Genomic DNA, 20,342 nt, shown 5'->3' with positions numbered 1-20,342 from the left:
AGTTCTCTGCCAAGCCTAGAGGTGAGGGAATCAGTTTCCCCACAGAACATCCCCATTCCCCACCACCATGAGAGAAATTCTGCATCCAATGAGTTAGATATCCAGAAGTCTAATTTGAACCTGGGTGAGTGAATAAATAAAACCTCCTCATAACAAAATAAGTTTAAAATGTGCATATAAAGTTGTCAAATGGGTCATGAAAAAAACCACCTTTTCACTTTGGGAGGAGTTATGAGGGCTCCAGCAATTCAGAAACAATATGTCTCACTTAAAAGTTTCTCTCTGTTTCTTTTTCTTGGAACACACATTTACTGGGCACAGACAGACTTGCCCCTCAGGCTATGTTATAACCAGGGCCCAAGATAACTTCCTTTAGCCTCTAGAAACACAGTCCTGTAAGATGCCTCTTGATATATTCCATCCCATTTTGTTTGCTCCACCTCAAGTAGTGTCAAATAAAGATTTCTATTTTAATCCTAAAACTATCTTCTTTGTTTTAAATTTAAGTATATAGTTGATTTTAAATATTATATTAGTTTCAGGTACAGCATAGTGATTCAGTATTTTTACAGATTATACTCCATTAAAGGTTATTACAACATAATGGCTATAATTCCCTGTGCTATATAATATATCCTTCTTTCTTATCTATTTTATACATAGTAGTTTGTATCTCTTAATTCCATACCCCTAATTTGCCCCTCCCCCTTCCCTCTCCCCGTTGGTAACCACCAGCTGGTTTTCTATATCTGTGAGTCTGTTTCTGTTTTACATATACATTCATTTGTATCATTTTTTTAGATTCTACATATAAGTGGTATCATACAGTATTTGTCTTTGACTTATTTCACTAAGCATAATATTCTCTATCTCCATCCATGTTGCTGCAAATGGCAGAATTTCATTTTTTTAATGGATGAGTAATAGTCCATTTATATAAATATAAGTATATATATATCTCACCACATCTTCTTTATCTATTCTTCTGTTGATGGGCCTTTGGGTTGCTTCCTTATCTTGGCTATTGTAAGTTGTCCTGTTATGAACATTAGGGTACATGTATCTTTTCAAATTAGTGTTTTAATTTTTTTCCAGATATGTACCCAGGAGTTGCATTGCTGGATCATATGGTAGTTCTATTTTTAGTTTTTTGAGGAACATCCATACTGTTTTCCATAGTGGCTGCATGAATTTACATTCCTACCAACAGTATACAAGATTCCCTTTTCTCCACATCTTCTCCAACAATTTGTTATTTTTATGCTTTTTGATGATAGCCATTCTGACAGGTGTGATATCTCATTCGTGTTTTTATTTGCATTTCTCTAATAATTAGCAATGTTAAGCATCTTTTCATGTGCCTGTTAGCCATCTGTATATCTTCTTTGGAAAAATGTCTCTTCAGGTCTTTTGCCCATTTTGAGTTTTTTTGCTTAAAACAACAGAAATTTATTCTTCCACAGTTCTAGAGGCTAGAAGTCCAAAACTAGTAACATAGGACCAAAACTCCCTTCTGAGGGACTAGGAAAGAATCCATTCTTTGCCTCTTCCAGTTTCTGGTGGCTGAGGGCATTCCTTGGCTTATGGCCACATCACTCCTATCTCTGCCTTCATAGTCACATATCGTTCTCCCTTTTGCCCGTATTTTGACTGGGTTGTTTGTTTTTTTAATATTGAGTTGTATGAGCTGTTTATATTTTTTGGATATTAACCCCATGTCGATCATATTATTTGCAAATATTTTCTCCCATTCTGTAGGTTGTCTTTTCATCTTGTCGATGGTTTCCCTTGCTGTGCAAAAGCTTTTAAGTTTAATTAGTCCTATTTGTTTATTTTATTTTATTTTTTTAACATCTTTGTTGGAATATAATTGCTTTACAATGGTGTGTTAGTTTCTGCTTTATAACAAAGTGAATCAGCTATACATATACATATATCCTCATATCTCCTCCCTCTTGCATATTTGTTTATTTCTGATCTCATTTCTTTTACCATAGGAGACAGATCCATAAAAAGATTGCTATGATTTATGTCAAAGAGTGTTCTGCCTATGTTGTCTTCTATGAGTTTTATGGTTTCAGGTCTTAACATTTAGGAATTTAATCCATTTTGAGTTTATTTTTGTATATGGTGTGAGGAAATGTTCTAATCTCATTCTTTTACATGTAGCTATCCGGTTTTCCCAGATCCACTTGTTGAAGAGACTGTCTTTTCTCCATTGTATATTCTTCCCTCCCTAGACTAAAACTATTTTCTTCATTACTATTTTTAATGTTCTAGTTGTTGGTAATTATAATGGAATTCACTCAATACTTTACATTTTTCTTCTCTTCTGATAGAAGATCAAAGCTACAGTTTACCAATAGTCCAATTTGTATTTCTAGTTTCTGTACCCCCTGTACTCGACCTCCAAAGGCAGGACACTATGTGAAAGGCTATTTTGATGACTAGACTACATCTTCAGTTTCAACTACAAGCCTAGACCCGTGAAAAACTTAGGTGGGTAGAAAATTAATAGTAAATATTTGTATGGTGCTTACAGAGTGCCAGGTACTCTTTTAAGTATTCTAACAATATAAACTCATCTCGTATTCACAACCACCCAGTGAGATAGGTGCTATTATTATTTTCATCTTACAGAAGAGGAAACTGAGGCATAGAGAGACCAAACGATGTACTGTAGGTTCACAGGTAATAAGTGACAGAAGACAAGTTGAACCTTAGTGGTTTGGCTCCAGAGTCCACAGTCTCAGTGACAAAATCATGTTCCCTGTTCTGATACAATACTCTCTTATTCTTTTAAAACAGCTTTCCCCCCCCCTGTTAACACTAAAATTATTTAATTTTGCTGCTGATGAAAAGATTAAGTCAGTGCCTTCTTAACCCTGGCTCAATAGAATCACCTTGGAGAGCTTTAAAGAAATAGCAATGCTTTGGTCCTATCTCACAAATTATGATTTAATTGGTCGGTGGAGCCCAAACTTTGTATTAAAAGAAGCAACTCCCCAGATGGTTCTATTGTGCATCCGGAATCATGATGCACTGGATTAGCTCATTGAAGCATCTTGCAATACCTGGTGGTAGAATTTCTTCATTATCACCAATTACTTGGGCCTTTAAATCCCCAGTGTTTCAGCCCTTTGCATTTCAGTCTTCCAGATTAGTAGTAATAGTGTGAATTGGCTTCTCATGGATAATGTGTCTTTGCACAGCATGCACTCGTGCATGCATGCACACACCTCATATGCCTGTTCAGAGCTGATATTCGCTGTCTGTCACCTTCCCAGTTGGTGTTCATTCTGTGTCTCAGTGCCCAGGACTTACTGGTTGTGAATATCATCTTGTCCCTCTTCAGTTTGTTTGTTTGTTTGTTTTAAAAAATATTTATTTATTTGGCTGCACTGGGTCTTAATTGCGGCACATGGGGTCTTCGTTGCCACATGCGGGATCTTTTTTAGTTGTGGCATGTGGGATCTAGTTGCCTAACCAGGGATTGAACCCAGGCCCCCTGCATTGGGAGCCCAGTCTTAGCCACTGGACCACCAGGGAAGTCCCCCCTATTCAGTTTAGACCAAATCACGTAATGTGTAGATCCCCAATCTAACACATTAATAACGTCAGAGGCTAAGCTGGGATTTCACTCCTCTTTTCGGAAATATTTTTGGCTACAGAATGCTTTTTCTTCCTCATTTTCCCCATGCCACAGCACTCAGACAAAACTTGAGGAGAAAGCATACCACCTGGGTTTAGCCCAACTTGCCCACGGGCCTCACTGGTCTCTGGAGCCACCATTAACTGTAATAAATCAAATTCCAATGTCCTTCAGCTCCCTCTTAGCCCCAACAGGTGACATAGAGCCTCAACTCCCAGGACTGGGAGGAATGTCCCAAGGGAGCACATACACCCTCACAAACTAACCTGTACCCATTCTCGCTGCCCTGAACCCTGAAATGCTAAAGGGCTGGAGGTCTGTGGCGAAGTGCATTGTGACACTGCTCACCTGCTCTTTTCTTAATATGGCCACGGGGGTCTAGAGCTCTTTGTGGCCCAGTGTTTTGTAGAGAAGAGAGCTTCCTGGCTTTCCCAACAGCCTAGCCTTCCTCCTGGACCCAAACAAGAGTCCACAGGGTGAGGCTGGGACAACCCAGGAGGCAGGATGCAGGCTGTTGCATCATCTCTATTTCCCTGCAACAGCCAAGGCTTGGTGCCTCCTTCCAGGGGCCGAGCCCTCTCCCTGGAGCTTCCTCTGCCTCTCATGAAAGTAGGCTTCTGAGAGCCTTCCCCGCTCCCCTCTCCCCAGTCCCAGCTGTGTTGCTCTGACACCAGAAAGCCTGCTCTGACTCCCTGTTCACACTGCACATCTGTGTAGCTCATTCGTTTCTATAAACATCCCCAAGGATGACCTACAGTTTACATTTAGCTCTTTTTCTTCCAACCACAGGGATGAAACTTAGGCAGGCCTCCGGGCTGTGTGGACCAGTGAGCTATGCCGGTCCTTAGCCTTTCCTTCAACAAGCATTTATTGAGTGCCTACAATCAGCTGTGCACAGACATGACACAGGAGCAGACACAAAGATAAAGCAGATGTGTTCTCTGCCCTTGAAATCTCAGCCTCCATTGCAGAACAGAGACATAAATAAAGTCATTGCGATACAGCGCAACACACGCTGCAGCTTGGGTGTGGGGGACAGTGAAGAACAGGCTTGGAGAGGGGGACGTTTGAACTGGGTCTTGAGAAATGAATAGGAGTGCGTGAGTTTCCTAGGGTTGCATACAAAGTACCACAAATTGGGTGGCTTAAACAACAGAAATGTCAGTTCTGGGGCCCAGAAATCCAAGATCAAAGTGTCAGCAGGGTTGGTTCCTTCTAAGGGCTGTGAGAGAGAATCAGTTCCAGGCCTGTCACCTAGCTTTAGTTTGTTGGTTGCTGGCAGTGTTTCTCTTACCTTGGCTTGTAGAAGCATCGCCCTGATCTCTGCCGTTGTCTTCATTCACGTGGCGTTCTCCTTGTGTGTGACTGTGTCCAAATTTCCCCTTTTGTAAGGACAACAATCATATTGGATTAGGGCCCACACTACTCCAATGTGGCCTCATCTTAACTAATTACATCTGCAATGACCCTATTCCCAAATAAGGTCACATTCTGAGGTGCTGAGGGCTAGGACTTGAACAGATCAACGTGGGTGTGAGGAGATGATTCAACCCATAATAAGGACTTTACCAACTAGGGAAGGGGAGGAAGGCGTTCTGATTCTCAACAAAAAGGAGCACGTGTGAACATGTGAGAGGGATAAGACGATGCAGTCTGAGAAAGGGAAGTGGGTGCACAGGTATTGGTGTGGGATGGAGAGGTAGGGCCTCTGATTACAAAGGGCTTTTCCAGCAGGACTCCGGGTATCGACACTTCACTGGGACAGAGAGAAATTTGCCTCTCTGGCCTCAGCCCAGCCTAGGGTGGAGGAAGGAGGTGAGGGATCCAGGAACAGGACACTTCAAAGTGTCTGCTCACACCTCCCCTGTGTTGGAAGATTAGAGAGATCAAGAGGGCTTTGCTGGTAGCTAGATCTGGGTTTACGTCCAGCCCCCCTACCCTTGGGCGAATCGCTTCAATGCTTTGGCTGTAGTTTCTTCCTCCATAAATTGAGCATGAAACCACCTGGCACATCATAAACACTCAACAAAAGGTGGTATCATCACTGTGATGAGTCAGCCTAGAGAACTTTGACCAAAAAAAAAAAAAAATTAAAAGGTTTCATTCAAATCATAATGAAGGATGTCTGACACCAAGCTAGGATTCGGAGTAAGCTGATGAAGAAGAGATTAATGATGGAGAGAAAGTATCTATTCAATATCTATTTCCTTTTAAATGCTCACTCTGAAAGAAATATCTACTTTCCCAGTTCAGGTCATTTGAGTGCAGCAATTTAAACAGTGGGGTATATATTTTGTAATAAAAGGAGATTTGTAATAACTGGTTAACCTTGGGCCTTGTTCCCTCACGGGGGATGATTCTGACCCACAGCAGGCATGTGACTGCTCCTCAGGGGTGAGAGGCAGCTGGTGCTGGGCAGGAAGCAAGGGACAATGCCAGCCGGCCTCGGGGCAGAGCCCCCAGACACCTCCTGCTGGAATGCGACGAAGGTCACTGGCAGGACAAGCCACAGAGCCTGGAGTTATTTTACCAGCTCATTTTCAGCCTGATGGTGTACATGTTCGTGTGTATGTGCGGAGAGAGAGACAATGCGAAAGTAAGGTAGCAAAACACTGAGGCTAGAGTGGGCATGAGAGGTAGAGGCGAGCCCAGACAGAGACCTACAAAGAGACAGAGACAAAACAGCGACGAGCAGTGGGATGTGCCAGGTTCTGTGAGAGGCGAGCCTCGTGCCCACAGAGACAGCAGGTTGCTTTGCCTGCCTGTGGTGTAGGCGGCCCTTGTGAGGAGAGACAGGTCTTTGCCAAGAGGAAGATTTTAGGGGCACTGCAGCGTATGCCATCAAATTCCAGCTTCACACTGGCTGGACATGTGACCTTGAACAAGTTAAATGACCCTTCTGGTCCCGTTTCCTTGTCTGTAAGCGAAGATAACAGGGGTCTTCACCTGATAGAAATGTTGCATGGATTAAATGAGATAACACACATAGAGTGCCAGGCATGTGCTCGCTTGATGTATAATACTCTGTATGAGTTTCCTACGGCTGCTACAACATACTACCACAGACTGGCTGCTTTAAAACAACAGGATGTTATTCTCTCACAGTGGAGGCCAGAAGTCTGAAATCCAGGTGTCTGCAGGGCTACACTCCTGCTCTAGGAGAGAATCTGTTCTTTGCCTCTTCCAGCTTCATTCTTTGCCTTGGGGCTGCATCACTCCAATCTCAGCCTCCCTCTTTACATTGCCTGTTACTTCTCTTCTCTCTCTTATAAGGACACTTGCCATTAATTTAGGACCCACCCCATAATCCAGGATGAACTCATCTCAAGATCCCTAATTTAATTACATCTGCATAGCCCTCTTTCCAAATAAGGTCACATCCACAAGTTCTGGGATATAAACATATCCTTTTGGGGGGCTACCATTTAACCCACTACACTACCTAATGTTTATTGAGTGCTTTCTAAAATCAGAACTTTATGTGCATTATTTGATTATTCAATTAAGCTACATCTTACGGAGAGAGGCCCAGGTAGTTCTTACCTTGGGGCCTCATGCTGTTTTCCCAAATGATGTGGCAGTGAACAGCCATGTGGCTTTGTGAAGTGTGTTGACACACATCATTTCTAGATTTTCCAGATTCCTTCCTTGGCCCTCTCCACATACAATATCCTTTCCCTTCCCTGTAAAATGTCTTCAGGAAAGAACTTGTCCCAGCTGCTGGGAGTGTTGTCATCAAACAGCCTTCAGCTGTTCGCCCCTTTGGGTTGGCCTCCGTGTAGAGAGCCGCCTCATTGGAGCTCACTGTTCCAGTGTGGGCCACATCCAATGACAGATGGAGGCAGCTGTACAAAGAGCCAGGCCATTTTAACCTAACATGGGGCAAGTTAAATGGGCCATTTAAACTCCAGAGTTTCCTGTGGGGTCAGAAGGGGCTTCAAGGGACCTGATTGCATTGTCACTTCTCCCTGGACCCAATCCTGCTTCTTCCCACTCCCTTCCACAGGAGCTGATCCCAAGGGTGCCCCCTAGTGAACATTCTGTGCACTAAACTCCAAGTCAGAGTCTGCTCTCCAGAGTCCCCGGTCTGTGCCAATGTGGAACGGTCATCTGTTCTTGGGATCATGCAATTATATGTGAAATAGAAATTTTACTCCAACTAATTCTGCACTTACGTGTAATGATCCAGTTTCTCATAGGTGGCAATAAACGATGTCACCTTTAAGTATTAAATCGTAGTTTTAAATTTTTGGAGATCTCTTTAGGGCTTTGAAGTTTTTCATTTTCCTAACACCTGGAACATGCAAATGAATCTAAGGCAACCCAAAAGCTTTGAAATACTCCATAGGTACCTGGGAAGAGGAGAACCGGTTTGTTAGTTGCTGAAAATTTGTTTGGTTGAAAATAGTGTTTTGAAGTTTCAACTGGATTCATATCCATCTTTAAATTTTTAATTAAGTAAGTTGATGAAATTCATCAGATATGTAGCACCATCTGCGAGCAAGAAATCAAAAAAGAAAGACAACGGAGATAGGCTACTGTATCCGTTGAGAAAATAGGCTTTTGGAATAAAGCCAATCTGAGTTTGAATCTTGTCTCTACCACGTGCTGTCACTGAACTCTGCACTTCGGTTTCCCCATCTATTAAATGGGGATAATAATGGTGCATACCCCATAGAGTCTTTGAGAAAGTTACATGAGATTATCTATCTAAAATGTTTATAATAGTAAACATGATAAGTGTTTTTATTATCATTAGCTACTCCCTGAGGCAAAGCATATAAACACACACACTAAACAAATTTTAGATCATTTGAGCCACTGCCTACAGAAAACTCCTGAAACCTTGTCTAAACTTATTTTTAAAAGGATCCGGGAGCTTTATTCTTATTAGAGAGAAGGTTTTCAAGTTTTCTCATCATGAAGATGACATCTGAGTCAAGACCTAGAGGTAGTGCCAGCATGAGTCCTGTGGCTCTCCCGGCATGAGCATTTCAAACAGAGAGAACAGCCAGTGTGAAATTCTGAGAGGACAGCTAGACTGTGTCTGAGGACCAGCCAGGAGGTCCATGTAGCTGGAGGGAAGTAAGCAGGGCAGAATAGGTCAGAGATATAAGTGGGTGGGGATAGGTTTTGTAGGACCTGGTAGGCCATTGTGAAGAGTCTGGATTCTGCTAAATGATTGATGGAGTTGTTAGGAGTCTGGAACCAAGGAGTGACATAGTCCGACTTCTCTGTCAAAAGGACGCCCCGACAACTGTGTTAAGAATGGAATGGAGGTGTGCAAGGCAGAAGCAGCAAGGAGACCACCTTTCGGAAACTACTGCAGCATCCCCAGCAAACAGCAGTGGCGACTGGGATCAGGGCAGTCATGTGGGCTTGGAGCACGGTCAGTACCTGCTATGTTTTGAATCCTGAACTGACAGAATTTGGTAATGTCCTGAGACGAAGAAAAGAGTCAAGGATAACACTAAGTATTTTGTCCTGAGCAACTGGAAGGGAAAGGCTCCTTTCACTGAGATGAGGAAGATGCAGGGGAGAGACAGGTTTGGGAAGGAATATGAGGTGTTCATGCTGGGACCTGTTAAGTATGAGATAGCTCTTAAGCATCCAAGTGAAAATGCTGAGGTGGCAGTGAGACAGAAGAGTCTGGAGGCAGTCGGCCATCTGGACTAGAAAAATGTTTGGGAGATATCAGGTTTTAGTTGGTGTTTCAAACTATGAGACTGGATGAAATCGCTGAGGAAGTGAGGAGAAAGGGAAACAGGAGCTGAAAGGATAGAACTTGGAGGCACCCTAGTATCCGGGGGTCAGAGAAAGAAAAATAAACAGCGAGGAGAAGAATGAAAGACAAGGAAAACAGAGTCTGGAAACCAAGTGAAGGCATGTGAGCAGGGCTTTGATGGTTGAACAAGAGTTTGTTAGGCCCGTGGTCCTCAAAGTGTGGTCCCAGACTAGCAGCATCAGCACCTGGAAACTTGTTAGGAATGTGCAGAATCTTGGACCACAGACCAGAACTACTGAATCAGAAACTCTGATCGTGGGCTTCTGATGTACCCTAAAATTTGAGAATCATTGCCCTAGGCATAACATTGCCTGCCCAATATAATAAAGAGCATTAAGAAGAACCCCCACCCCTATCACCACTTTCTTTACTGGAGGAGACTATTTTTAAAGACCCACTTAGTGCTCAAAGCAAATTTGTAGCCAATGGGTACTTCACCATAACCCCCTCCCTGACATCACTACCCCCATCCCAATTTAGAAACCTTCTACTAATTTATCATGGCTCTTTGGAGAGGCGGAATGCCCCCATTTCACCGGACAGAGGGAATGCTGAGCACCAGACATGCCAAACATTCCACTGCTAAATAAAGGCGGGGGGGGGGGGGGGTGTTCCAAGGTTAGCGTTAACGGGCCATAAACACTGAAACTCTTAGATGTAAAGCTTATTCCACCCAACCGTTCCCAAAATTTCCTCTAGGTTTTCCTAAGAGAATTCCACCCTCTTCCATTCTGGGGAGAAAAGGTTAAAATTAGGGCAAGCCCCGCAGGACTGGCATTCCAGATAGAGGGAGGCTGTCCCCAGAAATAAGCTGGTTCCCACTAGGATGGGCGGGGTGGGGCGGGGCGCCTCCAGTCCCAGTTCAGCCGAGGGGCTCCCGGGAGGCCTGCCCTCTCCAGTATCTGCCAGGGGTCTGGTCTCAAGCTTTAAAAATCTGAGCCGTGGCACTGCATCCCGACCTCTCCTCTCCCAGCCAGTTCTGGCTGGCTTTTCAAAAGTGTGCAGTTGTCTCCTCCCTGCCCAGCCCCATCCTCGCCCAGGACCAGCTGTGCGGCCGGCCGGCTTCACTTAGGACGCGAGCGCACCGAGCGGCGCTCACAGTTCAGGCACCTTCGGCTTTCCGCTCTGCTCGCGGGGCCGTTTTGCAAAGTTGGGCAGCTCCAAGCGCAAGCTTTGCCTCCGACTTCTCCCTCCCCCGATTCCAGGCGCCCCCGCTTCCCACACTCCTTCCACCCGGAGCAGCCTGTCCCAGCGGGCTGGCGGCTCGCATCCCTGTCCAGTCTTCCTCCCCGACCATGCTGTTCGGGGGCGTCCTGCTGGCGGTGCAAGGTAAGGCCTGGATCCGGGGTGGGGGGGTTCCTCCGAGGGGCGCTCTCGTGACCCTCTCCCAATCCCGCAGCCCTGCTGGTCGGGCTCGCGGTCCTAGGCTGGGCCATCCGAGGACGCCTACGGATCCATCTCCACAGCCGCTAACCTCCCTCCCCGAGCCCAGCGACCGCGCACGGGTCGCGCAGTGCAAGCGCCCTGGGCGGGGGCGGCAATACTGCCTCCCTCTCCCGTCCCCTCCCGCACCCCTTCTCACTATCACCAGGTGGTTCCCCAGGGTGCCCTGAGTTGGTGTAAACGCTCCTGAGACCGAGCCTGAACTGAAACCCGCTTTGTGCCAGCAGCCCTGCAGCTTGCCGGTGCCCTGGACCTGCCCGCGGGATCCTGCGCGTTCGAAGAGAGCACCTGCGACTTTGACTCGGTGTTCGAGTTCCTGCCATGGATTTTAAACGAGGAAGGTAAGGGGGTCAGTGCACAGGGGCCCAAGGTGAACTTTCCTTTTTTGCTGGTTGGCTCTTTCGCATGGGCAATGTTATCATCTTGGAGTTAAGTACTCTCAGGAGGAGAAGTGTGAGTCACGGATCATCTTTCCAACTCTCAGCTGTGCTGCATGGATGGCCAATGAAGAGATGGAGGCCTTTGTTTACCTGGCCTGTGGGTAGCGGCTCTGCGATTTTGCCCACCCCCTCCCCCCATGGAAGGGAGAAAGGGGGCACAGCTGATGATTGTCTCCCACCGGCTGCGTGCCCTCTGCAGGTCAACAGCCTCTCTGGTCCGCAGTAGACACCTTGGTGAGCTGGGAAAGTTGGGTGAGGTTAGTTTTCTTCTCGTCCTGCAGAAATGGTGCCCTAATTCTGTGATGGGACCTCAGTGCTAAACCTCACATTTATGTTGTGCTTGACAGCGTTTTGTTGCATGACATCACCCTCATGTTATTGTTGTATTTATAATCCAGTACTTGGCGAAAGAGGATACCAAGTCCATGGCCATGTGCCTGAGGTCTCTCAGCTGGCTGGCATTGGTCATTGTCTTACCACTCATACCGTTCGGGTTCGAGTGACAAAGTTGAAATGTGGGCTCTTCAGATATAGCTTCTTGCCCTTCATTTATTTAGTAAAAAATAAGTAGTTCTCTAACTCCCAAGAGGAGGCACTTCTTTCCCTTATCTCTCACTTGTGCCACCCCATTAAGAAGCTTGATGCCCCAGGCCACTGGGACTGGGAAATAGCCTCCTTTAAAAAACACTGCAGCATAAAAGAGACCAGCTAACCTCCTTCCCAGGAATCTCAGTTGTCCTCAGGCCCCCACATTATCTAAGCTCCCTGGAGAAGGTGGAGGTTCAGAACCCCTGCTTAGCATGTATGAACTGTCATCACAGCTTTTCTGCCTTGGGCTTCTGTTTGGGGCTTTGCATATACTAGCTTCTCTGACATTGGCAGGGAGGTGATGTTAGCCCCATTTTACAGAGGAGGGACTCTCAGTCTTACAATATTCAAATGGCTGGCCCATGTCCCAAGCTACCAGTCAGTGGCCAGCTCTGAGCTGACTAGATCAGGGAAAAAACAGGAGGGAACTACTCAGTGGTAAGCTTTATTTATTGCCAACAATTGCCAAGTCTTTCCTACAGAGTACTTAGGGGTAGCTGGGAAAAATCAATTCATGATTTATCGTTTGAAGGATTCCTACCTTGCTGATTGCCTTAGGGAAGTCTCTTTCATCTCACCACCTTACCCCTTTCCCTGTCTGGTTGTGTTTGAAGCACTTTGAGCAGTGGCCTGACCTGGACCACATGACTGGCTTTGGAGAGCATTATTCTCTAGCACAGTGCTTTAGCTGCATCAAAATTACCTGGTGGGTATGTCAGGACACAGGTTGCTGGGCCCCACCTCTGAGTTTCAGAGTCAGTGGGTCTGGGATGGGCCTGAAAATTTGCATATCTAACAAGTTCCCAGGTGATGCTGCTGGTCTGGAGATCACATTTTGAGAACCATTGACCTTTGAGAACCCCTACCTCTGCTGGTGGCCCTGTGCAGGGCTAGGACTAAGGTGAAAGAGCCCCTTGCATGACCCTGAGAGTGAAAACCTCCTTAAATCTTGTGCCCTAGACACCCCTCTTGCCTCGCCCTAGCCTGTCTCTGAGAAAAGGAAATCAACATCACCCCTTAATCCAGGAGCCTCAGTCCTGTGCCCCCATTGCCAGGCCTCCGTCAGGATGGTGGCCCCCTGGCAGCCTGCTCCTGGGTCAGTGGGCAGGCCACAGCTCGCTGCACTCAACTGCCACCCAGACCCGCAGGAAGTGCTCTCTGCTGAGTTGGCACCTCTGCACCAGTGGCAGTTAAACTGTGCCCCTCCAGGAAAACAGGACGATACTTATAGGGAAAGGTGATTGTGGTTTATAGCAAAATGAAGACACTGTTGCTTTCCTCTTTGCTTTCTTTTTAACTTCTAACAGCCACAGCTTTCTGGCTCAGGGTTGGGGAAAGTTCATTCATTCTCCTCTGAGCATTCCCCGGGGAGCAGGCTGGTTAGGCTTCCATCCTTACGTATCACGTTTTTCGGAGGCCAGAACTTGGACATAACAGTCCACTCCAGAGGCACAGCGAGGTAGGGGTGTGGCAGCCACTGCTGCTGCCTGCTGAGAAGCCATCACTAAGAATTTCCGGCATAAACCCATTCCTAGGTTGGTAGATTAAAGACAATACAAGTGTCCCAGGCTGAAATCTGTTCACAAGCCTTTCTGCAAATTTACTTCATCTGGCTGCAAAAACCCTTTGAAGCTGGTTCCATCCACCTCCGTGTATTGTATGGCGGCATAGAAAATTATAGGTTTCAGTGACTTTTGCCCACAAGTATTTGGAACGCAAATAGCACTTTCTAGATGTCCTTGGTCAGTAGGTTAATTTACAGTGGAGAGATCAATGCTAAAGCCCAGTGACGAGAGTTAAGTAGAGAAAAAAATCTGCCAATTAGAATTCCATTACAGGAGATTCAAATCGGGAGTCATTGTCTCAAAATATCTCCCAGCTGCCCCAAGTTGTATTTGAGGTCCACCCCTTTGGTTTACTTAGAGTATTAGGTCTCTAAGCCTCTCCAATTACAATTCCAATGTCCCTAGCTCATGGCCATTTTGAAATATGCTTGATTTCCACTGGGCACAAAATGGATGAGTTTTGACAAGGCGATGCATTGACTTGGGTTGCATACCATAGGAAGGGTATCCCCAGGGACAGAGGGTGGCACCAGAGCAGGTGACTGGGCACGGCAACCTAGCCTCGTCTACTTTCCAGTTTCTTGTTTTCTTGATTTACCTCCATGTTTTCGGTAGGATATTTTAATTTTCTCTCACTTGTCAAGGCAAGTGAGATTGTGTCAGAATCAAACTTTGAACTTGCATCTAAATTTTAGGTTTGAATTAAACCCTGGAAAGAAGAGATCTATTTTATCCTATAAAAATCTCCCTTATTCATTCATTTATCATCTAAAAAAATCTTTATTCATTCGCAGTTCAGAGAATATTGGAACCCCTTTGAACAGTCGTCCTCAGCTGAAGTCGAGATTGTTGGTTCCATTTCCCCACTGCCAGCTGTGGGGGGCAGAAGCCCTCCGGCTGAGCATTCTTGGACACTGTAAAGTTGGCCTCACATCAGAATGGTCACGACGAGTCATCGGCTGGGTGTTGGCTTCATTCCAATCTTTGGACCCCTTGGTTTAGCATCTTTAAGCTGGCTCTATGAGGAAGTCATTGGAGGAACTGAGGGAGGGAGGGGGTAAAATCCAAACCCAGGTACTGCTCCTTAATTAGAAGTTTGGAACCCTAAGCCACCCCAGAGGGAAAGGTAGGTGTGGACATGTCAGGTTAAGAGGAGGTAAAAAAGGAAATTCAAAGCACTTGTAGAGAAAGTATTTTTTTTTTCTACAACAGTGGGGGTCAGTGTTTGAGGAATTGCCTAATACAGGAAGAATTTGGATGGTATTTGTACCCAGGAGCAAGTGATGGTATCTGAGGCAGGCTGGCCAGCTAGAAGTTTGGCATAACCAATGGGGGGCGGGTGGTAGAGTAGGCCGATATTTCAGTGTACGTACATGTGTGTGTCTCTTCCTGTCAACCTCCTTTCTTCACCCAAACCCCTTCCTTCTCTCTTAAGGACACTTTCAGTTACTTGGTCAGCTGAGTTTCACTTCTTCACTCAGTCATGTGCTAGTTATTAATACTGATAAATCCTGCCTGATATTTCTTGAGGCCCGGCTGGAGCCAGAAGTCTAGCCAGCATCCCCGGGGGCCTTCCTAGAGGAGGAGGACCAGTCCCCCCTTTCTGTGGGTTACAGCTCTCTTTCTGACTCAGCATCCCACCCTGACATCAGGAGTTCATCAGGCAATTCCCACCCTCTGGATCTGCTTAAACCTGCATCACCTCTGCTTGTTGGTCTCTTGATGCCCTTTATACAGAAACACAGCCCCCGTGTTTTGGAGAGGCTGAGAGCAGCACAAGTCTGGGGTGTTCCTCAGATGCCTCTCGGAGTAACAGTCGACCCCAGGAACTGGCCGAGTTCTTCCTGCAATGCCCTGTGGCGTTCCCCGGCCCGCCCTGGCTACTACTGATGTCAGGTTGAACCTGGCTCTTGTGAGCTGTGCCTGAGCGTGACCTTGGTTCTGCCCTGGCTCTGCCTGGGATCCTAGATCCTAGAGCTGGGCCTTGGAGTTCATCCAGTGCAACCTTCTCATTTTACGGAGGCGTGCACTGGGGCCCAGACAGGCTCCCAGTCAGGGTCAATGACCAAGTCAGTGGCAGCCCTGGGGCAGGGCCTCATTTCCTCAGCTCTTCACCTTTCTTTCTTCTAGCATTGCTGCCTCTCCCAATGTCCCTGTCTTCACCAGCTCCTGGACCTTGACACTTTGGTGTGTTAGTTAAACTCTGCAACGTGTTAGAAACTCTTCATCAGACATCTAATTATATTTCATACATGTGGAAGAACATGGGTTCCGAAGATGCAGTGCTTTGGGCCTACCAAACCCACAAAACACTATATTTTATGCCAGACCATGCATTTATTCACTCAGATGTGTAGGGATCCCACCTGCCTGCAATCTTTAGCATATAAAAGAGTGCCTGGCACATAGTAGATGCTCAACAAATATTTGTTGGATGAATGAATTTGCTGAAGGAATAACTTCAATATTGGATGATTAAAAAGTCCTTATGCGTTTCGTGTGTGCCTCTGGTTCATTCTGCCCCTTCAAAGGTAGTTCCTTAGCATAAGAAACAATGTAAGCCTAGTGGTTAATATGAACTCTAGAGTTGGACAGCTTGGATTAGAATCCAGGCTCTACCCTTATATGCTGTATGGCTTTGGGCAAATTATTTAACCCCTCTGTGTCTCAGTTTCCTTGGCTGTAAAATGGAGATAATTAAAGCACCTATCTCCTAAGATTGTTATGAAGACTAAATACATTAATATATTTAACACATAGTGAGCACTTTATACATGTAGCCTATTATTATTGTTACTCTTATTATTACTAGTTTTGTATTTTATCAAACATTATTTCTTCAATTCAGACAGCTTTCCAACACAGCTTCTGGATTGCTCAGGAGAATGTATTTTTCTTTTCATTATAGTTTTGCCATTTGTTCTCTATTCCAACCAGAGGAAGAGCTTTCCTTTTCTTATTGTTTGGCTCTATTTTATTTATTTATTTAATAATTTAATCATCCGTTAGCCTCCTGGGCCATCTAAGTTTTGTGTGGCTGACTGAAGTGTGGACATAAAATAATAAGACTAAGTTTCGCACTTGGTTTACAGTCTCTCCCTATGACTTAGACCTTTTTCTCTATAAATTCTTAGTTTTTGTCAGGAATGCTTTGGTCCCTGCCCCAGCCTGTTCTTCCCTACTTATCTGTCCCACGGAGCTGGTGCCTCAGCATCTATCAAGTTCCATGCTGGTCCCTTCTAGCAGACCTCTGAACTCTCACCTCCTAAGCTCTTAGGCAGGTCCCTAACCCATGGCCTCCCCGTCAATCAATCTGAGTTCTTGGGTTCTCTTACCTGGCCCCTCCACTTGGGACTTAACCTACCTGGACTGGTAATCTCTGCCTGCTCCTCTCTACTGTGACTCACTTCTCTGGATGTAGGCTCTGTCTGGCCTTCCTATCAAGGCCAACACCCAGTCTGGGTTCCTCCCTACTCAAATTAGAGTTGCTGAATGGGAAGTTGCTACCCATCTCCTGGTCTGATCCCTGACAAGGCGCCCAGGATTTTTGGGATGTTTTCCTTCCCATAATTGCAGAAGTCAGCTGTGGTCACAATATATTGGGAGGAAAAAGTAATTTCTTGTCACAGGACTTTCTGCTTTCACTGTCATCTTCAAATCTCTTAGCATGCGGTCCCCAGGTTTTATGACTTGCGTTTTGGGATATGCTATTTATAAAAAATCCTGGTTCTTAAAATAGCAGAACCTATTTGGTAGGTCACCCCAGCAATAGTCCTACTTCTGTCTCTTGTTAAACAATGTTTGATTTTTAAGAATTTGAGTGAAACCTATTTATGTTAATAGAAGTGATGGGCATCTTGATATATAAGCCCAGCAGGTAGCTGAACATGTGTCGGGCGTCTTTGCTGGTCAATCCTGATTTTTACTTCTACCAGTTATCCCACCCACTCTTCCTCAATTTCTCTTATGCTTGTCTTAATCAATTCAGTCATATAAATGTATTCATGCATTCAGATCTAGGCTCTTGCAGCATTTGATTATATGTTTAATTTCATATATATGTAGGTATGTATATGAAATACCTACAGGAAGACGGTAGTACTTAACACAGAAGAACATATGGCTGGTGATAAACGAGGAAGTTATTTAAGACCAAAGAACTTTCACAGTATATCAGAAATTTCTATCATATCCGTTAGGCCATACCTAATTAAGGAAAGCATAATGTCATAACTAATATCAATAAGACATTCCTGACAAAAAATAGGAATTTATAGAGAAATTCTCACACCTGTGCATTAGGCCAATGGTTCTCAACCCTGACTGGACATTAAAATCACCTAAAAGTTTCTTTAAAAATAGTTGTCTCCAGCCCTACCCCAAGAGACTCTGATTTACTTGGCCAGACATGGGGCCAGACTTGGTGCTGTTAACAAATAGACATTAAGAAATGAACAGACCTGGTGTTGTTAACAAATAGACACTAAGAAATGAACCAACTCCCTAGGTGATTCCAATATGCAGCCAGGGTTGAGGGCAGTGATTAGAAGAATGGCCAACTGCCCCCATCTCCCCGCAACCAGATGTAAAAAGAAGGAACGTCCTCTTATTAAGGATCCTTTAATGATTACCAATTGCCAACATGGTAAAGTGCAAACTGCCTAGCTTGGCACACAAGGTCCTTCGTGATTTGCCCCCAGCTGTATTTCTACTCTTCCCTCCCATTAATCCCCAGCGTGCTGTTCATTCAACATGCTCTTTACTTTCTTGCCTCCCCGCTCTATTTGTGCTGTTCTCTACGTCTGTATTATCCTGCTTTTCCATTCCCCTGCCCCATCCCGGCCTATTTAAATCTATCCGTGCTTTGATGTAGGGCTCTTTTTTGAAACATTCCCTGATTTTCCCAAGTAAATGAACCTCTCCCTTTCCTCTTTGTCCTCCCTTCCCATGGCTCTCTTCACGTTCCACCATGTAAATCTTCTTAGTGTCTCCTTATCGGCGTCCCCACCTCTTCACCTCATCAGAGTGTTACACTGTAAGAACAGGGATCACATGCTTCACACAACACCTGACAGACAGTGTGTGGTACAAACAAACATTCTGGATTTAATCAATCTCTAAAGCCCTTATTGAGATTGATTTAAAACAAAACAAAACAAAACAAAACTTGACATTTTCCCCTGTAGTGAAAGAGGTTGTGTTTAAAAATCCTTCCTACCATAGGACTTCAAAGACTTTGGAGGCTTCTGTGGTAATTTCCAGATATAACAGTGAAGCCGTAGTTCAGCTTGCCTCACCAATGTGTGATTTGTTTCATCCCCGACATACCCATGGGCAAATAGCCCTTGGATTATTTACCCATCAGGGCTGCCCGAATCCCTTGATCCTCTGCCATCACAAACAATCATAAAGCAGCCTTGAGAGTGACACTGATGGGTCTAAAAAGTATTTTTTGCAAAAGATGAACAGACTTTGAACTAGCTGTTGAGAACTGTTGTTTCTAAGGAACTAAAGTGCGAGACATCAGTATAGTACCCACCCTATGGGATATTTGTCTGCTCCTGGAAGCAGCTCTTGCATACTGTGGTGACTTATGGAGAAACCAAAGGATTAGGTTTATGATTCAGTGTTATCTGCCAGAATATTTGCTTTTTCTACTTTCTGAGACATTTATCTGTGTTTTGGGGGATCCTGAGGTTTAGAATAAAATAATAAACCAAAACAAGTGGTATCATGCCATAATGTCATAGTATCATGAATGAATCATATGTTTTACAGAAAAAGTTTCTAAAGAATATTAAAGCAGAAACTAACACACCATTGTAAAGCAATTATATTCCAATAAAGATGTTTAAAAAAAAAAGAATATTCATTCTATCAACACACATTTGAGTGCCCACTACCCATCAGGCACTATATTAGTTGTTGGAGTACAGAGAGTGCATGAAATACATACGCAGTCATGGTCCCTGACCTTTGTGGTCACCAGAGACCAACAGGAAGAAATATAAATCTGTAATTATGGTAGAGAGCAAAAGGAATTGTATACTAGCCCAAGAGTTTCATTGCAAACTGCATAAGTAGGCTGTTTAAATTAAGCAGAAAAGAAATTTATTGGAAGGGTATTAACTAGCTCTCAGAATCAGAAGGAAGTCTAGAGAGCTATATTTGGGCAAGGGTAAAGAGATACATATTGTAGGCAAAATCCTACTGGAGGAGCCATTTGTGGACTTTACCACTAGATATTTGTTACTGCACTTCTGGGCCTGCCTGTTCGTTATTCTGTAGACAATGAGTAGTGATATTGCTTGCTCTCCAGTCCAGTAGCTGAGAAGAGGATTGATTTGAGGAAGATTGGCAATGGAGAGGCTAGTTAGGGAACTGTGCAGTGGACTAGCTAAGAGATGATGAGGGCTTGAAATAGGACAAGGGGAGTAAGGTAAAAGGGAGAGAGTAAATAAAACACCAGAAAGGGGACTAAATTGACAGGACTTGCTAATTGATTGGGCGGGAGTAACAAGTCAGGGAAAGTGACTCCCAGATTTCTGGTTTGGACAGCTGTTTGTTTGAGGGTGTCAACAGTTGAGAGAATTTCAAACTGAAAATTATGTTAGGGTAGAAGAAGTTGTGTTCAGTTCTGAGTTACCTGGGAAACATCCAGGTGGAGATTTCCAGCAGGACTTTGATGTAGGAAGCTGAAGGTCAGGTACAGTCTGGGTAGTACTATGGCTGTGGGAATCCTTAGCATAAAGACAGTGGTTGAAATCTTGAGAAGAGGTAAGATCACCCAAAGAGAATGTATAAAGTGGTAACAGCAGGAAGCTGAGGGTGGAGCCTTAAATTCATGTTTAAGGATTAAGCATAGGAAG

The 20,342-nt window shown here is 44.8% G+C and overlaps 1 protein-coding gene across 1 annotated transcript in view; it reads left to right on the top strand.

The window, feature by feature from the left end:
• The window catches only part of MAMDC2 (MAM domain containing 2), a 186,047-nt gene that overhangs the window by 9,276 nt on the left and 156,429 nt on the right, over positions 1-20,342 (top strand). Inside the window, exons 2-4 of the mRNA XM_060013422.1 lie at positions 8,897-9,041; positions 10,643-10,766; positions 11,108-11,221. Coding sequence (XP_059869405.1) covers positions 9,024-9,041; positions 10,643-10,766; positions 11,108-11,221 — 256 coding nt within the window. The 5' untranslated portion in view covers positions 8,897-9,023. The remainder of the gene's footprint in view (positions 1-8,896; positions 9,042-10,642; positions 10,767-11,107; positions 11,222-20,342) is intronic.

Source organism: Delphinus delphis, chromosome 6 (genome assembly GCF_949987515.2).
Source record: "Delphinus delphis chromosome 6, mDelDel1.2, whole genome shotgun sequence".
NCBI classification, from domain to species: domain Eukaryota; kingdom Metazoa; phylum Chordata; class Mammalia; order Artiodactyla; family Delphinidae; genus Delphinus; species Delphinus delphis.
The sequence above is the reverse complement of the archived record's forward strand: the minus strand, read 5'-3'. Positions and strand labels throughout refer to the sequence as shown.